The sequence below is a fragment of the Geotrypetes seraphini genome, chromosome 2 (assembly GCF_902459505.1).
Source record: "Geotrypetes seraphini chromosome 2, aGeoSer1.1, whole genome shotgun sequence".
NCBI lineage: Eukaryota > Metazoa > Chordata > Amphibia > Gymnophiona > Dermophiidae > Geotrypetes > Geotrypetes seraphini.
In genome coordinates, this window is record NC_047085.1 from 310,775,749 (window position 1) to 310,792,430 (window position 16,682).

The 16,682-nt window shown below is 48.1% G+C and overlaps 1 protein-coding gene across 2 annotated transcripts in view; it reads left to right on the top strand.

Annotated features, from left to right (window-relative positions):
• The first annotated feature begins 1,242 nt into the window (after positions 1 to 1,242).
• CDV3 (CDV3 homolog) overlaps positions 1,243 to 16,682 on the top strand; it is a 72,349-nt gene continuing 56,909 nt past the window's right edge. The window contains exons 1-2 of one of the 2 annotated variants that reach the window (XM_033929981.1): positions 1,243 to 1,956; positions 12,329 to 12,405. In XM_033929981.1, coding sequence (XP_033785872.1) covers positions 1,744 to 1,956; positions 12,329 to 12,405 — 290 coding nt within the window. In that variant the 5' untranslated portion in view covers positions 1,243 to 1,743. The remainder of the gene's footprint in view (positions 1,957 to 12,328; positions 12,406 to 16,682) is intronic. The other variant, XM_033929980.1, reaches the window with a different exon arrangement.

The window sequence follows — 16,682 nt, forward strand, 5'->3', positions numbered from 1 at the left end:
TCGATTCAGCCAAACTGAATCTGTGAATTGATTTGAATCATGAACTGGGCAGCACTAGTCAGAAACCCTCAAATTCAGTTTTTATGGACCCCCCTTGATTTTCTCCATAGGCTTCAATAGCTTTACTCACTGTGCCATATGGTGCCTGCCTGATTCAGCACAGAATTTCAACTGGAATCAAAGGGAGAAGAAATTTGCCTCACAGATTCACTGGACAAACCTGGTCTTCTGGCCTCAGTCCGACCAAGGCTGGACTAAACTTCAATCCCCCAAAACCTGCACTGCGAAAGGGAAGACGACCGACCACACAGCCGATCTACTGTTAATCCCAGTCCAACTGGGAAGGAGCACACACAGCCTACACTCAAGCTCCTAACTAAATCAGGAAAGCAAGCAGCTACCTATGGGATGGCCCCTGAGCTAAAAAATTTTAAAAAAAAAATTCCAGCAAACTGGCAAACTAGTTGTCCCCAAAGGGCAGATCCTGCTAGCAGCAAGCTTTTGCTGTGCGAGTCTTCTCTCAGGCAGATGATGACTCACGGAAAGCCTCCAAAGAACACCGAGCAAAAATACCCAACAATAATAAAACTGGAGAGCAGCTCAAAAACATCTCTGCACAACTTGCTTGCAAAAGAAACAAACTGAGGAGGTAGCTCCCTGGGAAGGAAGTGGAGTTAGAAAACTTGACCGTCAGTTTTCTGCACTCACCTTGGAGCGTCTGGTAGCGCTATAAAAATAGTTAATAGTAGTAATAGGTTCAGATACAGGACCCAGCGTTCAGGCCCACTAGACACATTACACTAGAACCTACATTAAAGTTGTGCCCGATATAAGCACACCCTTACGCTGGCAGTGCTTCTTTCTAGTCAGATACTTGCACCGGTTGTACTTACACTAGCACCAGTTGTTCCTTTCTCTCAATACCTCTCCTTCCGCTGCAGCTCGTCTACCTCTAACTACACACACCACAACACATTTAAAAGTTTAACCAACACATCGACAGAGACCTGTGTAGTAAAAACGGAGTCACAACCAGCTCCACTTTACCTTTCACCACATGCATGCTACAACACGCCTGCTTTTCATCAACCAAGCTTACGCGCCGCTAGCATTCAAGTCGACCTACGTCATACGTACGGTACATAGATTAAAACCAGATGTAACGTCACCAACCATCGTGCGCCTCCTCAAAAGCTTTTATTGGCTGCCAGGGTTGTTCGTCGCGCGCGGTTGGCTGCTTCTCTTTTTCCACGCTCCTACTCCTCCTATGCCGAATGCCGGTTTGCGTTGCCAGCATGGCGCCTGCGCACACGCACTTTGGCTACGCCCTTTCGTAACCTAAAGTATCACGTTTAAGCATCCAGTCTCCTCACCGTGCGCGTAGTAACGCCGGTGACACTGTTGTCACGCGGTGTAGAACTTCGCGTGAACGTTATAACGTGTTAAAGTATTTCAGCTGCGTACCGAGTTCTTGGAGAGAGAGCGCGCGCGCTTGTGGCAGGCTGTACCAATCGCGGGCACGCGCCCAGGAGAAGAGAGAAAAAGCAAGGAATATATATATATTTTTTAAAAAAGAAGGTAGCACGCACAGTATTCTCATTTCTTCGGGCAGCGTGAACTATTCTTCCTCCCTCTGTGCCCGGTTCTGTCGTAGTGTGGGGGTTGGCCCAGTGAGAGGCACGTGCCGGTGGGTCTTAGTTCATCGGGCGGAAGACGGAGAGCGCGAAGTGCTTCGGGGGAGTTATGGCCGAGCCCGAGGAGAGGAGCCTGGACGACTTCTTTGCCAAGAGGGACAAGAAGAAAAAAAAGGAGAAAGGGGTCGGTGGTGGAGCCGGCCGCAGCCCAGCTGGGAGTCGGCCGCCCGAAGGCCCAGTCCCTCTCGGAAAGCAGAGCAGCAAAGTGGCCCGGAAGGAGAAGTCGGTCAAGAATGACAACCCGGACACGCAGCAGGAGAAGGTGAGGAGGGGGTGCGCGTGGTGGTCACTGTGGGGAGCTGACCCCAACCCCCTAGTGCCATACCTGCCACTAAAAGTGGACTAGCTCCAGCTCAGTGGCTAGGCCTCAGAACCCGGTGGGGGAGGGGGGAGGGAGGGCGGCGGGCAGTCGGTACCACCCTCAAGTGCCAGAGTTATCTTTCTTGATGGTGGTAGAGCGTGCCGGACATGTCCTATGCTTGCAGTTACACTGAACAACTTGGTAGTTTGCCTATTAGATATTTAATACTTCTTTATTATGTGAGGCACTAGAAGGATGAAGGAGTCATAGTCTGTGGGTGTATCTTATTTTGAGAGAATTTTGAGAGAATTTCCCTGGCGGTATTTTACATATGCACCAACTTACCGCAACTCTGCGAGCTTCTTTTCTGGCCTTGGTTTGAAGGCAAGTTTAGGGACCATGCTCATGTCTAATTGCTTTACGTTTGAGTCCTGTGATCTCAAACCCTTTCCAGGGCCACATTTTGGATTTGTAGGTACTTGGAGGGCCGCAGAAAAAAAATCGTTAATGTCTTATTAAAGAAATGACAATTTTGCTTGAGGTAAAACTCTTTCTTTATAGTTCATAAATCTTTCCTTTTGGCTAAGTCTTAATAATTGTAATTTATAGCTAAAGAGACATATGATCAAGAAACTATTTTATTTTACTTTTGTGATTATGATAAACATATCGAGGGCCTCAAAATAGTACCTGGCGGGGCGCATGTGGCCCCTGGGCCACGAGTTTGAGACCACTGCCTTAGTCGGTTCCCACATATATGTAAATACACGATCTTTGGCACCTTCACATCGCAAACTATAATGCTTTTCATTAGGGAGGAAAAAAAAAAGTTTCAGTAGGTGGTATTGAATACACTGCTACTCTGGTGCAAAAACATTTTTCTACATGCATAGGAAACAATAATAAAAGCTGGATCTAATATACTCTACCTTGAGAGCTGCCAGATAAGATTATTTTGGATCTGGCTTTTAACCTATCTTAGGGAAGTTGTCAATGTAAGCAGCTTCAAAGCTCGATTTTCCAAGTCTTAGCCTACCAGCTTTAGAGCTACCTGACCTGCAGCTTTTAATAAATTTAAAATTTGAGAGATCTGTACTTACCTTTGGTTTGCATTTTTAATAAACAACAATTTCTGGCTAATAGTGAGACAAAAATAATGTTGTATAAATATTGGTCTTTGTTATTAGAACACATGATCCTGGGGCTGATATTCAGACCATGGGAAGCAGTCCAGCTAATTTCTGTGGTTGACAGTGAGTATGGATATTCATGCTGGGCTGTTTCAAGTGACCGACATTGAATATCTTTTGGGTGCTAAACTTAACTGTCTTAAGTTAAAGATAAACATGACAGTAGATAAAGGCCTGCTATTTATGTGGCCTGATTTGACCACTAAACTTAGCTGGCCAACACTTGTGACTACCTGGCCAAGTCAAGTAGCATGAAGATTCAGTAGAGATAACCTGCTGTCTCCTGCTGAATATTAGCAGTTAGCTAGCCAAATGCTATCTAACTCAGTGTTTCTCAACTCAGTCCTGGGGTACCCCCTTGCCAGTCAGGTTTTTAAGACATCCACAATGAATATGCATAAACATGATTTGCACACATTGCCTCCATTATATGCAAATTTCTTTCATGCATATTTATTGTGGATATCCAGAAAACCTGCCTGGCAAGGGGGTACTCCAGGACCAAGTTGAGAAACATTGATCTAACTCAGTGTTCTTCAACCACCGGTCCATGGACCAGTGCCGGTCCACAGAAATTTCCTGCTGGTCCACAGGGCCAGCAAGTGCATCAGGCCGAAAGCAGTGTTCTTCAACCGCCGGTCCACGGTGCGATCAGTGCGGCGTTATCTTCGAGCCAGCTCCCTCTTCCTAACTGATTCAGTGCACAAAGCCACGGGTAGTGGCTCCTACAGGCATCTTGCGCCTGAACCGGAAGCCTTCTCTCTCTTGTAATGTCAGAGGGAAGGCTTCCAGATGAAGCATGGGTAAGGTGACCATACGACCCGTTTTCGGGCCGACTGTCCCGTTGTCCCGACCCACCACTTTGGGACACCAAAATGTCCTGTTTTCAGGGACAGTGTCCCTAAGATGGGCGCGGGGACACCAGGACGGCCGATCACTTTCCCTCCCTGCGGCACTGATTGAAATGCTGGGCCGCCGCCGCTTCTTTTTGGCTTCTTCCCGATGTCAATTTTGACATCAGAGAGGAAGTTCGGGGCCAGCCAATCGCTGCCTGACTGGCCCGAACTTCCTCTCCGATGTCAAAATTGGCGTCGGGAAGAAGCCAAGAAGCAGCGGCGGCGGCCCAGCGTTTCATTCAGCGCGGCAGGGAGGCATACAGGCGGGTAGTGGCGGTACACGGATGGGCGGGTAGGGGTTTGAATCTGCGGGTGGGGGTGTTGAATCAGGCACTGGAGAGAGGGAAGGAAGTAGGCAGGCAGGCTGGCTTCAGGGGAGGGACAAAGGCAAGAGAAGACATAGGAAGGAGGCACTGGGGGCACTAGGGACACAGGACAGGCACTGGGTGCACTATGGACATGGAAAGGAGGCATTGGGGGCACTATGGACATGAGAAGGAGGCACTAGGGACACAGGACAGGCACTGGGGGCACTATGGACATGGAAAGGAGGCATTGGGGGCACTATGGACACAGGACAGGCACTGGGGCACTATGGACATGGGAAGTAGGCATTGGGGCACTATGGACATGGGAAGGAGGCATTGGGGCACTAGGGGCACAGGACAGGCACTGGGGCACTAGGGACATGGGAAGGAGGCACTGGGGGCACTAGGGACACAGGGCAGGCACTGGTTCACTATGGACATGGAAAGGAGGCATTGGGGGCACTAGGGACACAGGACAGGCACTGGGGGCACTATGGACATGGAAAGGAGGCATTGGCACTATGGACATGAGAAGGATTCACTAGGGACACAGGACAGGCACTGGGGCACTATGGACATGGGAAGTAGGCATTGGGGCACTATGGACATGGGAAGGAGGCATTGGGGCAATAGGGGCACAGGACAGGCACTGGGGCACTATGGACATGGGAAGGAGGCACTGGGGGCACTAGGGACACAGGACAGGCACTGGGGGCACTATGGACATGGGAAGGAGGCACTGGGGGCACTAGGGACACAGGGCAGGCACTGGGGGCACTAGGGACACAGGGCAGACACTGGGGGCACTATGGACATGGAAAGGAGGCATTGGGGGCACTATGGACATGAGAAGGAGGCACTGGGTGCACTAGGGACACAGGACAGGCACTGGGGGCACTATGGACATGGAAAGGAGGCATTGGGGGCACTATGGATATGAGAAGGAGGCACTAGGGACACAGGACAGGCACTGGGGCACTATGGACATGGGAAGTAGGCATTGGGGCACTATGGACATGGGAAGGAGGCATTGGGGCAATAGGGGCACAGGACAGGCACTGGGGCACTATGGACATGGGAAGGAGGCACTGGGGGCACTAGGGACACAGGACAGGCACTGGGGGCACTATGGACATGGGAAGGAGGCAATGGGGGCACTAGGGACACAGCAGGCACTGGGGGCACTAGGGACACAGGGCAGGCACTGGGGGCACTATGGACATGGAAAGGAGGCATTGGGGGCACTATGGACATGGAAAGGAGGCATTGGGGGCACTATGGACATGAGAAGGAGGCATTGGGTGCACTAGGGACACAGGACAGGCACTGGGGGCACTATGGACATGGAAAGGAGGCATTGGGGGCACTATGGATATGAGAAGGAGGCACTAGGGACACAGGACAGGCACTGGGGCACTAGGGACACAGGACAGGCACTGGGGCACTATGGACATGGGAAGTAGGCATTGGGGCACTATGGACATGGGAAGGAGGCATTGGGGGCAATAGGGGCACAGGACAGGCACTGGGGGCACTATGGACATGGGAAGGAGGCACTGGGGGCACTAGGGACACAGGGCAGGCACTGGGGCACTATGGACATGGAAAGGAGGCATTGGGGGCACTATGGACATGAGAAGGGGGCACTAGGGACACAGGACAGGCACTGGGGGCACTATGGACATGGAAAGGAGGCATTGGCACTATGGACATGAGAAGGATTCACTAGGGACACAGGACAGGCACTGGGGCACTATGGACATGGGAAGTAGGCATTGGGGCACTATGGACATGGGAAGGAGGCATTGGGGCAATAGGGGCACAGGACAGGCACTGGGGGCACTATGGACATGGGAAGGAGGCACTGGGGGCACTAGGGACACAGGACAGGCACTGGGGGCACTATGGACATGGGAAGGAGGCACTGGGGGCACTAGGGACACAGGGCAGGCACTGGGGGCACTATGGACATGGAAAGGAGGCATTGGGGGCACTATGGACATGGAAAGGAGGCATTGGGGGCACTATGGACATGAGAAGGAGGCACTGGGTGCACTAGGGACACAGGACAGGCACTGGGGGCACTATGGACATGGAAAGGAGGCATTGGGGGCACTATGGATATGAGAAGGAGGCACTAGGGACACAGGACAGGCACTGGGGCACTATGGACATGGGAAGTAGGCATTGGGGTACTATGGACATGGGAAGGAGGCATTGGGGGCAATAGGGGCACAGGACAGGCACTGGGGGCACTATGGACATGGGAAGGAGGCACTGGGGGCACTAGGGACACAGGACAGGTACTGGGGGCACTATGGACATGGAAAAGAGGCATTGGGGGCACTATGGACATGAGAAGGAGGCACTGTGGGCACTAGGGACACAGGACAGGCACTGGGGGCACTATGGACATGGAAAGGAGGCATTGGGGGCACTATGGACATGAGAAGGAGGCATTGGGTGCACTAGGGACACAGGACAGGCACTGGGGGCACTATGGACATGGAAAGGAGGCATTGGGGGCACTATGGATATGAGAAGGAGGCACTAGGGACACAGGACAGGCACTGGGGCACTAGGGACACAGGACAGGCACTGGGGCACTATGGACATGGGAAGTAGGCATTGGGGCACTATGGACATGGGAAGGAGGCATTGGGGGCAATAGGGGCACAGGACAGGCACTGGGGGCACTATGGACATGGGAAGGAGGCACTGGGGGCACTAGGGACACAGGGCAGGCACTGGGGCACTATGGACATGGAAAGGAGGCATTGGGGGCACTATGGACATGAGAAGGGGGCACTAGGGACACAGGACAGGCACTGGGGGCACTATGGACATGGAAAGGAGGCATTGGCACTATGGACATGAGAAGGATTCACTAGGGACACAGGACAGGCACTGGGGCACTATGGACATGGGAAGTAGGCATTGGAGCACTATGGACATGGGAAGGAGGCATTGGGGCAATAGGGGCACAGGACAGGCACTGGGGCACTATGGACATGGGAAGGAGGCACTGGGGGCACTAGGGACACAGGACAGGCACTGGGGGCACTATGGACATGGGAAGGAGGCACTGGGGGCACTAGGGACACAGGGCAGGCACTGGGGGCACTATGGACATGGAAAGGAGGCATTGGGGGCACTATGGACATGGAAAGGAGGCATTGGGGGCACTATGGACATGAGAAGGAGGCACTGGGTGCACTAGGGACACAGGACAGGCACTGGGGGCACTATGGACATGGAAAGGAGGCATTGGGGGCACTATGGATATGAGAAGGAGGCACTAGGGACACAGGACAGGCACTGGGGCACTATGGACATGGGAAGTAGGCATTGGGGTACTATGGACATGGGAAGGAGGCATTGGGGGCAATAGGGGCACAGGACAGGCACTGGGGGCACTATGGACATGGGAAGGAGGCACTGGGGGCACTAGGGACACAGGACAGGTACTGGGGGCACTATGGACATGGAAAAGAGGCATTGGGGGCACTATGGACATGAGAAGGAGGCACTGTGGGCACTAGGGACACAGGACAGGCACTGGGGGCACTATGGACATGGAAAGGAGGCATTGGGGGCACTATGGACATGGGAAGGAGGCACTAGGGACACAGAACAGGCATTGGGGGCACTATGGACATGGAAAGGAGGCATTGGGGGCACTATGGACACAGGACAGGCATTGGGGCACTATGGACATGGGAAGTAGGCATTGGGGCACTATGGACATGGGAAGGAGGCATTGGGGGCACTAGGGGCACAGGACAGGCACTGGGGGCACTATGGACATGGGAAGGAGGCACTAGGGACACAGGACAGGCACTGGGGGCACTATGGACCTGGGAAGGAGGCACTAGGGACACAGGACAGGCACTGGGGGCACTATGGACATGGGAAGGAGGCACTGGGGGCACTAGGGACACAGGACAGGCACTGGGGTCACTATGGACATGGGAATGAGGCACTGGGGGCACTAAGGACACAGGACAGGCATTGGGGGCACTAGGGACATGGGAAGGAGGCACTGGGGCACTAAGGACACAGGACAGAGGCACTGGGGGGCACTAAGGACATAGGAAGGAAGGAGGTAGGGAATAGAAAGGGACAATTGTTGGGCCTTAGTGCAGAAAGAAAGAAATGAAAGAAAGGATACACAGTCAGAAGGAAACAACCAGAGACTCATGAAATCACCAGACAGCAAAGGTAGGAAAAATGATTTTATTTTCTATTTAGTGATCAAAACCTGTCAGTTTTGAGAATTTATATCTGCTGTCTATATTTTGCACTATATTTGTCTATTTTTCTATAGTTACTGAGGTGACATTGCATATTTTAAAGTCATTTGCCTTGACATCTTTGAAAACCCCAAATGATAATTAACATTTTCTCTGTTATAGTGTGCTTTGTAGTTTTTTTTATTTTAAGGTTACCATTATGAATTAATATGAAGATATTATGTGTACATGAAAAATGAATGGAAGGGATTGGGGGCGGGGCTAGGGTAGGGTTGAGACGGGGCTAGGGCGGGATTGGGGCGGTACTAGGGCAGGAGTGGGGGGCGGGACTGAGAATTAATAGTTGTCCCCTTTTGATGAAAAAATAAATGGTCACGTTAGGCATGGGACGTGCAAGATGCAATTAGTACTATTCTGGGGGCGGGGTCTGGGGTGGAGATTGGGTAGAGATGGGCGGGGTCTGGGCCACGACTTAGCCCAGTGTTTTTCAATCACTGGTCCATGGACCGATGCCGGACCACAGAATAATTATTTTATTTCTTCCGGTCCATAGGTGTAAAAAGGTCGAAAAACACTGATCTAACTGATCAGGAGCTGTTCCTGATCAATTAAATAGTGCTGAATACCGGACGGGATGGGGCATGGTTGTCACTAGATATCAGAAAGTGTCCAATGACATCTGATACAACCTCTTTAGGCAGAATGTGGCTGTTAGATATTGTGTATCATGGTCAAGAGTACATATTTAGAGAATAAACTTTTTTGAATTACTTTTGGGGTCTTTTGTATTTTTGTTACTTGCTCTCCATATAGCACCTTCCTCTTCTGAGTACACTTCCCCCTCCATATTCAAAAGGGTTAGGATCACAGCTCCCTTATGAATAAACTAAAACTTAATTTTATTGACCAGGTCTTCAACCACCCCTGCTTCCCAGGCCTCTCCACACCTTGCTTTTTAATCCTGGTGATCTAGCAATGAAGCGGGGCTGGAGCAATCTTCTATTCTCCTGCCCCGTGCTGAACCATGATCTAAAATGGCTGCTACGAGTTCCTGCTGCAGTTTTGAGACTGCAGTGGGTACTAAGGGCAGCCATTTTTGATCATGGTTTTGCATGGGGCAGGAGTGTAGGAACATTGCACCTGCCCTGCTTCACTGCTAGACCACCAGGATTGAAAAATAAGGTGTGGAGAGGTCTAGGAGGAGACTCTCAAATAACCGAAGTTGTGCGTAATGAACCTATGAATATGGAGGTGGGAGTGTACTTTAAAGTATAAGCAAATAGAACACTCAATTCTGTACTTATGGTTTTCCAGGCTTCATCTATATTGAAGTACAGTAACTAATTAAAAGTTGCCCCCATGAAAATTATAGAGCCTACCTTCAGTAATGGTTTCTAAACTGGACTATCTAAATATAAAAAAACCCAACCCTGAAATTTTCAGGTAACTGAATAGATTCATAATTCCTTTTTTTTTTTTTTTTTTTAATAATTAAAAATCAGAATCTTATACACATAAGGAACAGTTAAGAATACCGTGGACGGGCAGAATTGTCAAATACCATAATAGAACTAGACCTATTTAGAGCAGGGTAAATAATGCAAGTAAGCTCAGGCTTTTCTGCTTTGGAAGAAGTGTTTGAGAGATGCAAGGTCCAGAAGCCCTCAAGTTGAATTTTAGGGCTCCTTTTTACAAAGCTGCACTAGGGCCTTAACGCGTGGAATAGCGTGCGCTAAATTGCCGCACGTGCTAGCCGCTACCGCCTCCTTTTGAGCAGGAGGTAGATTTCTAGCTAGCGCGCACTATAGCGTGCGCTAATCCGGTGCATGCGTTAAAACCGCTAGCATGGCTTTGTAAAAGGAACCCTTAGAGTCAACAAGGAGGAGCTAGAGAATTAACAACCTTTTTCTTTATCTTTGCACCTTGTTCTCTGCCTCTCTTGGGCTTCTTCTCTTTGTAAAGGAATACTTGTATTTTTGAGAGAAACTGGGGAGGAAATATATTTTGGCTAAAAAGTAGTATTATGTGGTACTAGAGTTTAAGCCCGTTACATTAACGGGTGCTAGAGTAGATGTCTGTTTTTTTCTCTTTGTCTCTCTCTCTCCTTGGATGCTGTCTGTCTGTCTGTCTGTCTCATTCTTTATGTCTGTATCTCTCCCTAGCCCCCTGTCTGTTTGTCTTTCTGTCTGTCATTCTTTCCTTCTCTTTCTCTTCTTGGCCGCTGTTCGTCTGGATTTTTATTTTCTTTCTCTCTCTCTCCTTGGACGCTGTCTGTCTGTCTGTATTTCTTTCTGTCTTCCATTCTTTCTTTCTTTCTCTCTCTCTCTCCTTGGCTGCTATCTGGTTTTTTGTGTTTTTTTTTTTTCTTTTTCTCTCTCTCCTTGGACGCTGGCTGTCTGTATGTCTTTTTTTTTTCTTTGCCCCTCTCTCCTTGGCTGCTATCTGTCTCTTTCTTTCTGTCTCTCTCCCTGGCCCCCTGTCTGCCTGCCTGCCTGCCTGCTTGTCTCTCCGTGGCCCCCTTCTGTATTCCCCCCTACCAAAGCAAAGCTGTCTGCCCCCCCCAGCACACCCCTCCCCCACATAGCAGCCCCCTTTCCCTCTCTCTGACCGTCTCTCCGTGGTCCCCTTCTGTATGCCTCCCCAACCACCCATCCTCCAAAGCAGCCCTCTTTCCCTCTCCCTGACTGTCTCTCCGTGGCCCTCTTCTGTCTTCATCTCCCCAGAGCAAAGTTATCTGTCCCCCAGCACACCCCTCCCCTCAAAGCAGCCCCCTTTCCCTGACTGTCTCTCTGTGGCCCCCTTCTGTCTTCCCCCCAGAACAAAGCTGTCTGCCCCCAACCACATCCCTCCCCCAAAGCAGCCCCTTTACCTCTCTCTGTCTCTCTGTGGCCCCCTTCTGTCTCCCCCCCCCCCGAGCAAAGCTGTCTATCCCCCAAGCACACCCCTCTGCCCAAACAGCCCCCTTTCACCTGCAGTACCGGCACAACAGCCTCCAGCCATTCCTAAACCGCCATTCAAATTCCTCCAGTGCCAAAAGCCGTCCAAGCCAGTGCAGGCGCCTCAAGCCACTACGTTTCACCACCATTGTAAGCCGCCCCGCAAGCCTCAAGTTGCCCCACGCACCTCATCAAGCTGCGCATTGCACCTCATCAAGCCGCCAAATACGGCCATGGAGGGACACAGCATCTGATGTCAGCTGAGAACGTGCGCACACGCTCCCAACGTGCGCACTCGCCGAATACACCACACTCTCCAACATTTCTCTGCTGGCCACGGAGCTACAGACGCATGGAGCCATGAAGATTGAAGTGCGCATGAGCGCTAAGGGTATTATTATAAAGGATAGTTCCTATTCTCCCTTAGTTTACATTTTTTTTTTTGGTATAGTTTCAAGCTTGAAATGGGAATATATTTAAATTATATCCACATTTTCTGGGGGTTTTCTTTTCTTTAGCACCATCTCCAGATATTCATGCTTTGATGTAGGTAAGAATCTAGTTCACTAGGTTAATTGAAAATAAAAAATAAAAATAAATTATATTTAAGGTTTGAATTTGTTTCCAAAAGCTTTAAATACTTAGAATTTGTCATTCTTAAATCAGTTGGCAACTATTTCTTAAAGGGAATATCTCATTTTCATTTTTATACTCTTTGTAAGATTGATTTTCTAACTTTTTATGTTTTAGGAAGATGATGAATGGAAGGAATTTGAACAAAAAGAGGTTGACTATAGTGGTCTTAGAATTCAGTCTTTGCAGATAAGGTAAGACTTTGGTTATCTACCTCCACCAACAAGTGGGTACTGTGTGTGTGTGTATATATGACATGACATGATTTGACTCCTGAATTGATTTTAAAACTTTTGTATTGAGAGAAACAACTAGATACAGCACCTTGTGTTTTATTGGTAGAAAAGCCTAGTACGGTACTCTTCAACTAAAAGGGCTTTGCTTCCCTGCTAGATGGCTTATTCTTCTGTTAGTGTGTAAATTATGCCTCAAAGTACTATTTATTTTCTAGCCTTGTGGGTCCATTTCTAAAACAGATAAAAGGCAGTTTGATTGGGTGGTATTTTGACTTTCACCACCAGGGCTATAATTGTCCAGTTTTTGCTACCTTATACATATGCAGACCAACACTACCTGAATGTACAAACTGACTTTAGTCAGTTCTTCAGGCTGAATTTATGTGAGAATGCACATAAGTGGAAAGAGGAAGGGGTCTAATGCACCTTTTTTCTGTGGTTACAAAGTGGTTTACATATTTATATACAGACTTATTTTGTACCTGGGGCAGTGGAGGATTTAGTGACTTGCCCAAAATCACGAGAATCCTTAGTGTAAGCAATGTGGCAGGATTTGCATTTTAGTGTGTTTGGTTTCAGGATAATTAGTTTTTTGTTTTTTATATCACAGTACTTTTGAAATATTTACATATAACAGGTGTGGTTATTAGATTTTGGTGCATTATAATAACCTTTTTCAAGAAGAAAGAGGTATAGTAAGATTATGGTATGGCCAAACTTCCACTATCATGTGTGCAAGCAGGGTTTGAATTTTGCAGTTTTTAAATTTTCTTAGTTAAGTCTAAGGGATCCTTTTATCAAGCCGCGCTAGCGGGGTTAGCACGTTGGACATTTCATCACGCGCTAACCTCCGTGGCCGGCAGAAAAACTAACGCCTGCTCAATGCAGGCGTTAGCAGCTAGCATGGCAGGCAGTTTAACGCGCGGTATTATCTAACCGTTCTTCGTACGGGAGATCCTTGAGTCCCGAGACCATCCGGGTGGCCATTCTCTTGACCGACTCCAGTCTCAGCACATCCTTGCAATAATGCGGCCTCCAGAATTGCACACAGTATTCCAGGTGGGGCCTCACCATGGCTCTATACAATGGCATAATGACCTCAGGCTTACGGCTGACGAAACCCCTGCGTATGCAACCTATGATTTGTCTTGCCTTGGATGAAGCTTGCTCCATTGATTGGCAGCCTTCATGTCCTCACTGACGATCACCCCTAAGTCTCGTTCTGCTACCATCCTTGTTAGGATCTCGCCATTAAGGGTATAAGTCCTGCATGGATTTTGGCTACCCAGGTGCATAACTTTGCACCTGGGTAGCCAATCGTTACAATATTTTATATGCCCGCTAATAAAAGATGACTTCTATGAATTCCTCCTTACAAACTCCGTAGCTGGCACCCATAATCTTTTAGCCGGTGATGTTAACCTACACCTCGAACAGGAAGAGAATTCCAATGTAGCTGATGTACTTTCCTTCCTAACTTCACTAGGTTTCTCCAAGCTTCCCTCGACTACAACCCACAGGAAAGGTCACCACCTCGACTTGATTACTTTTCTCTCCAATGTTCCTATCATCCCCAGTATATGTCTCATAGGTGAAACCTGGGCTAATACTCCCTGGTCGGACCACCTTCTTTGTAATTTTGAATTAGCTTGGATCAAAAAACAACCTGAAAGGAAAACTAGGACCAATCATAAAATTTTGGTCTAGAGGACAATTAAACCCAACAGAATTCTGGTTGCACTACAGCCTAATTTCCAACCCCGGCTTAGAACCTAATTTCGTCTTTGATTGGAATAACTTCAGCGATCAGGTTCTAAACAAAATTGCACCACTGAAACTTCACAAGAAGACACTTCGTCCCTAAAATAGCTAGTTTGACGCTGACCTTTTAACATTAAAATGAGAAGTATGTAAACTGGAAAGAACATGGCATAAATCCGAGACAGACAACGATAGACTCAATTGGCGACTAAAAGTTAAAGAATATAAAAAAATAATCAAAGAAAAGTGTTGTAAACATTATTCCCAAATAATCAATTCTCCCCCGCTGAATAGTAAAGAACTTTTCAGGATAGTTAACTCTCTGTTCGATATTGATTTTCTCAAGCGCTCCAACTCAGAACTCCCACCCTCCGCCACTATCCTAGCTGACTATTTTGCCAGCAAAATTCACAATCTGAAATCATCTCTTGTAGTTTCCAGCACAGAACCAATAATCAACCAACCTACCAGACAACGTGCCAGACTTTAAGAATAAATGGGATACCCATGTGGGATCCCTACAAGGGTCAAGATAAGGAAATTGGGTCATTAGGGCATAGACAGGGGGTGAGTAAGCAGAGTGGGCAGACTTGATGGGCTGTAGCCCTTTTCTGCCATCATCTTCTATGTTTCTCTGTTTCTACCATAGGAAAAGAAAGTTCAATAGCAGACATGACCTGGAATCACTTTGAAAGCCCAGACTGGAACCTATTCCTCAAGCTCTTCTTTAAATATGCAAAATCCAACTGCCTACTAGACAACTGTCTCCCCTCTATCATGAAATCTGCCCCCCCCCCCATTTAAAGCTGAACTCTTCAACTGAGTTTCCCTATGCCTGACCACCGGCCACTTTCCGACAGAACTCGGCCACATCCTTGTATCTCCAATTATTAAAAACCCCAAGGAACCTACCTCTTCGGCTACCAACTATAGACCCATTGCCAATATACCTCTCTTCCAAAAAATAATGGAAGGTCTAAACTCATGACCTCATGAATTACCTAGAGAAGTTCAACATTCTTCATGATTCCCAGTCTGGCTTCCGCACAAATCATAGCACAGAAACAGTCTTAGCCTCTCTGACTAATTACCTCCTCCATTTATTTTCACTGGGGAAAAAGCGCCCTGATACTCCAGCTCGACCTGAGCAGTGCCTTTAACCTGGTAGACCATGACATTTTACTCAGATGCCTCGACTCCATTGGCATCTCCGGACAGGTACTAAACTGGTTCACAGGCTTCCTAAAAAACCGCACTTACCAAGTTCACTTTAACGGAACCTTCTCCCAGTCCTGGCATAATTCCTGCAGAGTACCTCAGGGCTCCCCTCTGTCCCCCTTCTCTATTCAATGTCTACATGGCTCCGTTGGGTCATATGTTATCTGACCTAAAACTGAAATCATATATATATGCAAATGACATCACTATTATCATTCCCATATCCTCTCTTACTCAAGAGACTGAACAATTCACCTCCTCCGTCCTTACCAAGATAGAACAATGGACCACACTATTCAAATTGAAACTGAACCCAGAAAAACCCAAAATTTTCCTGGCTAGTCCCACCAACAAGCTAACAAATACCTCCTTGAAATTAAACGGGTTAGACTACCCAATTAACCCCACTATCAAAATCCTTGGAGTCAACCTAGACCACTGCCTGACTTTCGAAGTCCATACCAATGCTCAGGTTAAAAAATGTTTTGGTACCCTCTGGAAACTTCGCACGACTTCCTCTCCTTCCGACTTCTGGTCCAATCACTAATCTTAAGCATCCTGGACTACTGCAATATTATATACCTAGGATCCTTTAAAAAAAATCATCAAACGCCTAAGAATCGTTCAGAATGCTGCTGTGCCTCATCTACAACCTCAAAAAAATCAGATCATGTAAGCCCTTTTTACAGAAAACTACACTGGCTGCCAATGGAGGCAAGGCTCATCTTCAAATTTGCTTGCCTCTGCTTCAAAACCTTAACAGACTCGTCTCCAATCTACCTATTGGACCACTTTGAACGTTCAGGCCTCACCCGCACTTGTAATACACACCTGTTTACCTTCCTGTCCCTAAAGGGCTGTGTCTACAAGAGATTCCTCGATAGATCCCTGGCATTCCAAGCAGGCAAATGGAATAAATGTCTTACCACCTTCATCTCTAGCTCACCCTCCTACCAAACTTTCAGGAAATCAATCAAATCCTATCTCTTTGACAAATTTCTCTGACACCCCCCCCAACCTTGTAACCCTGACTTGTATCTCCAACATACCTCCGGATTTCCTGACCACTCCCGACTTGCTAAACTAAGCTGATTGACTTATTTGTAACAACACTGTTTATGTACAGTCTCTTCTAATAGAGGGATTGTAGCCCTGATGAAACCCTTCCAGGGTGAAACATGTCGGTGATATATCCCTTAGAATGGACCACTTAAAAGCTAAGTATTAGCGTTATATTTATGGAAGATTTGAGAAAT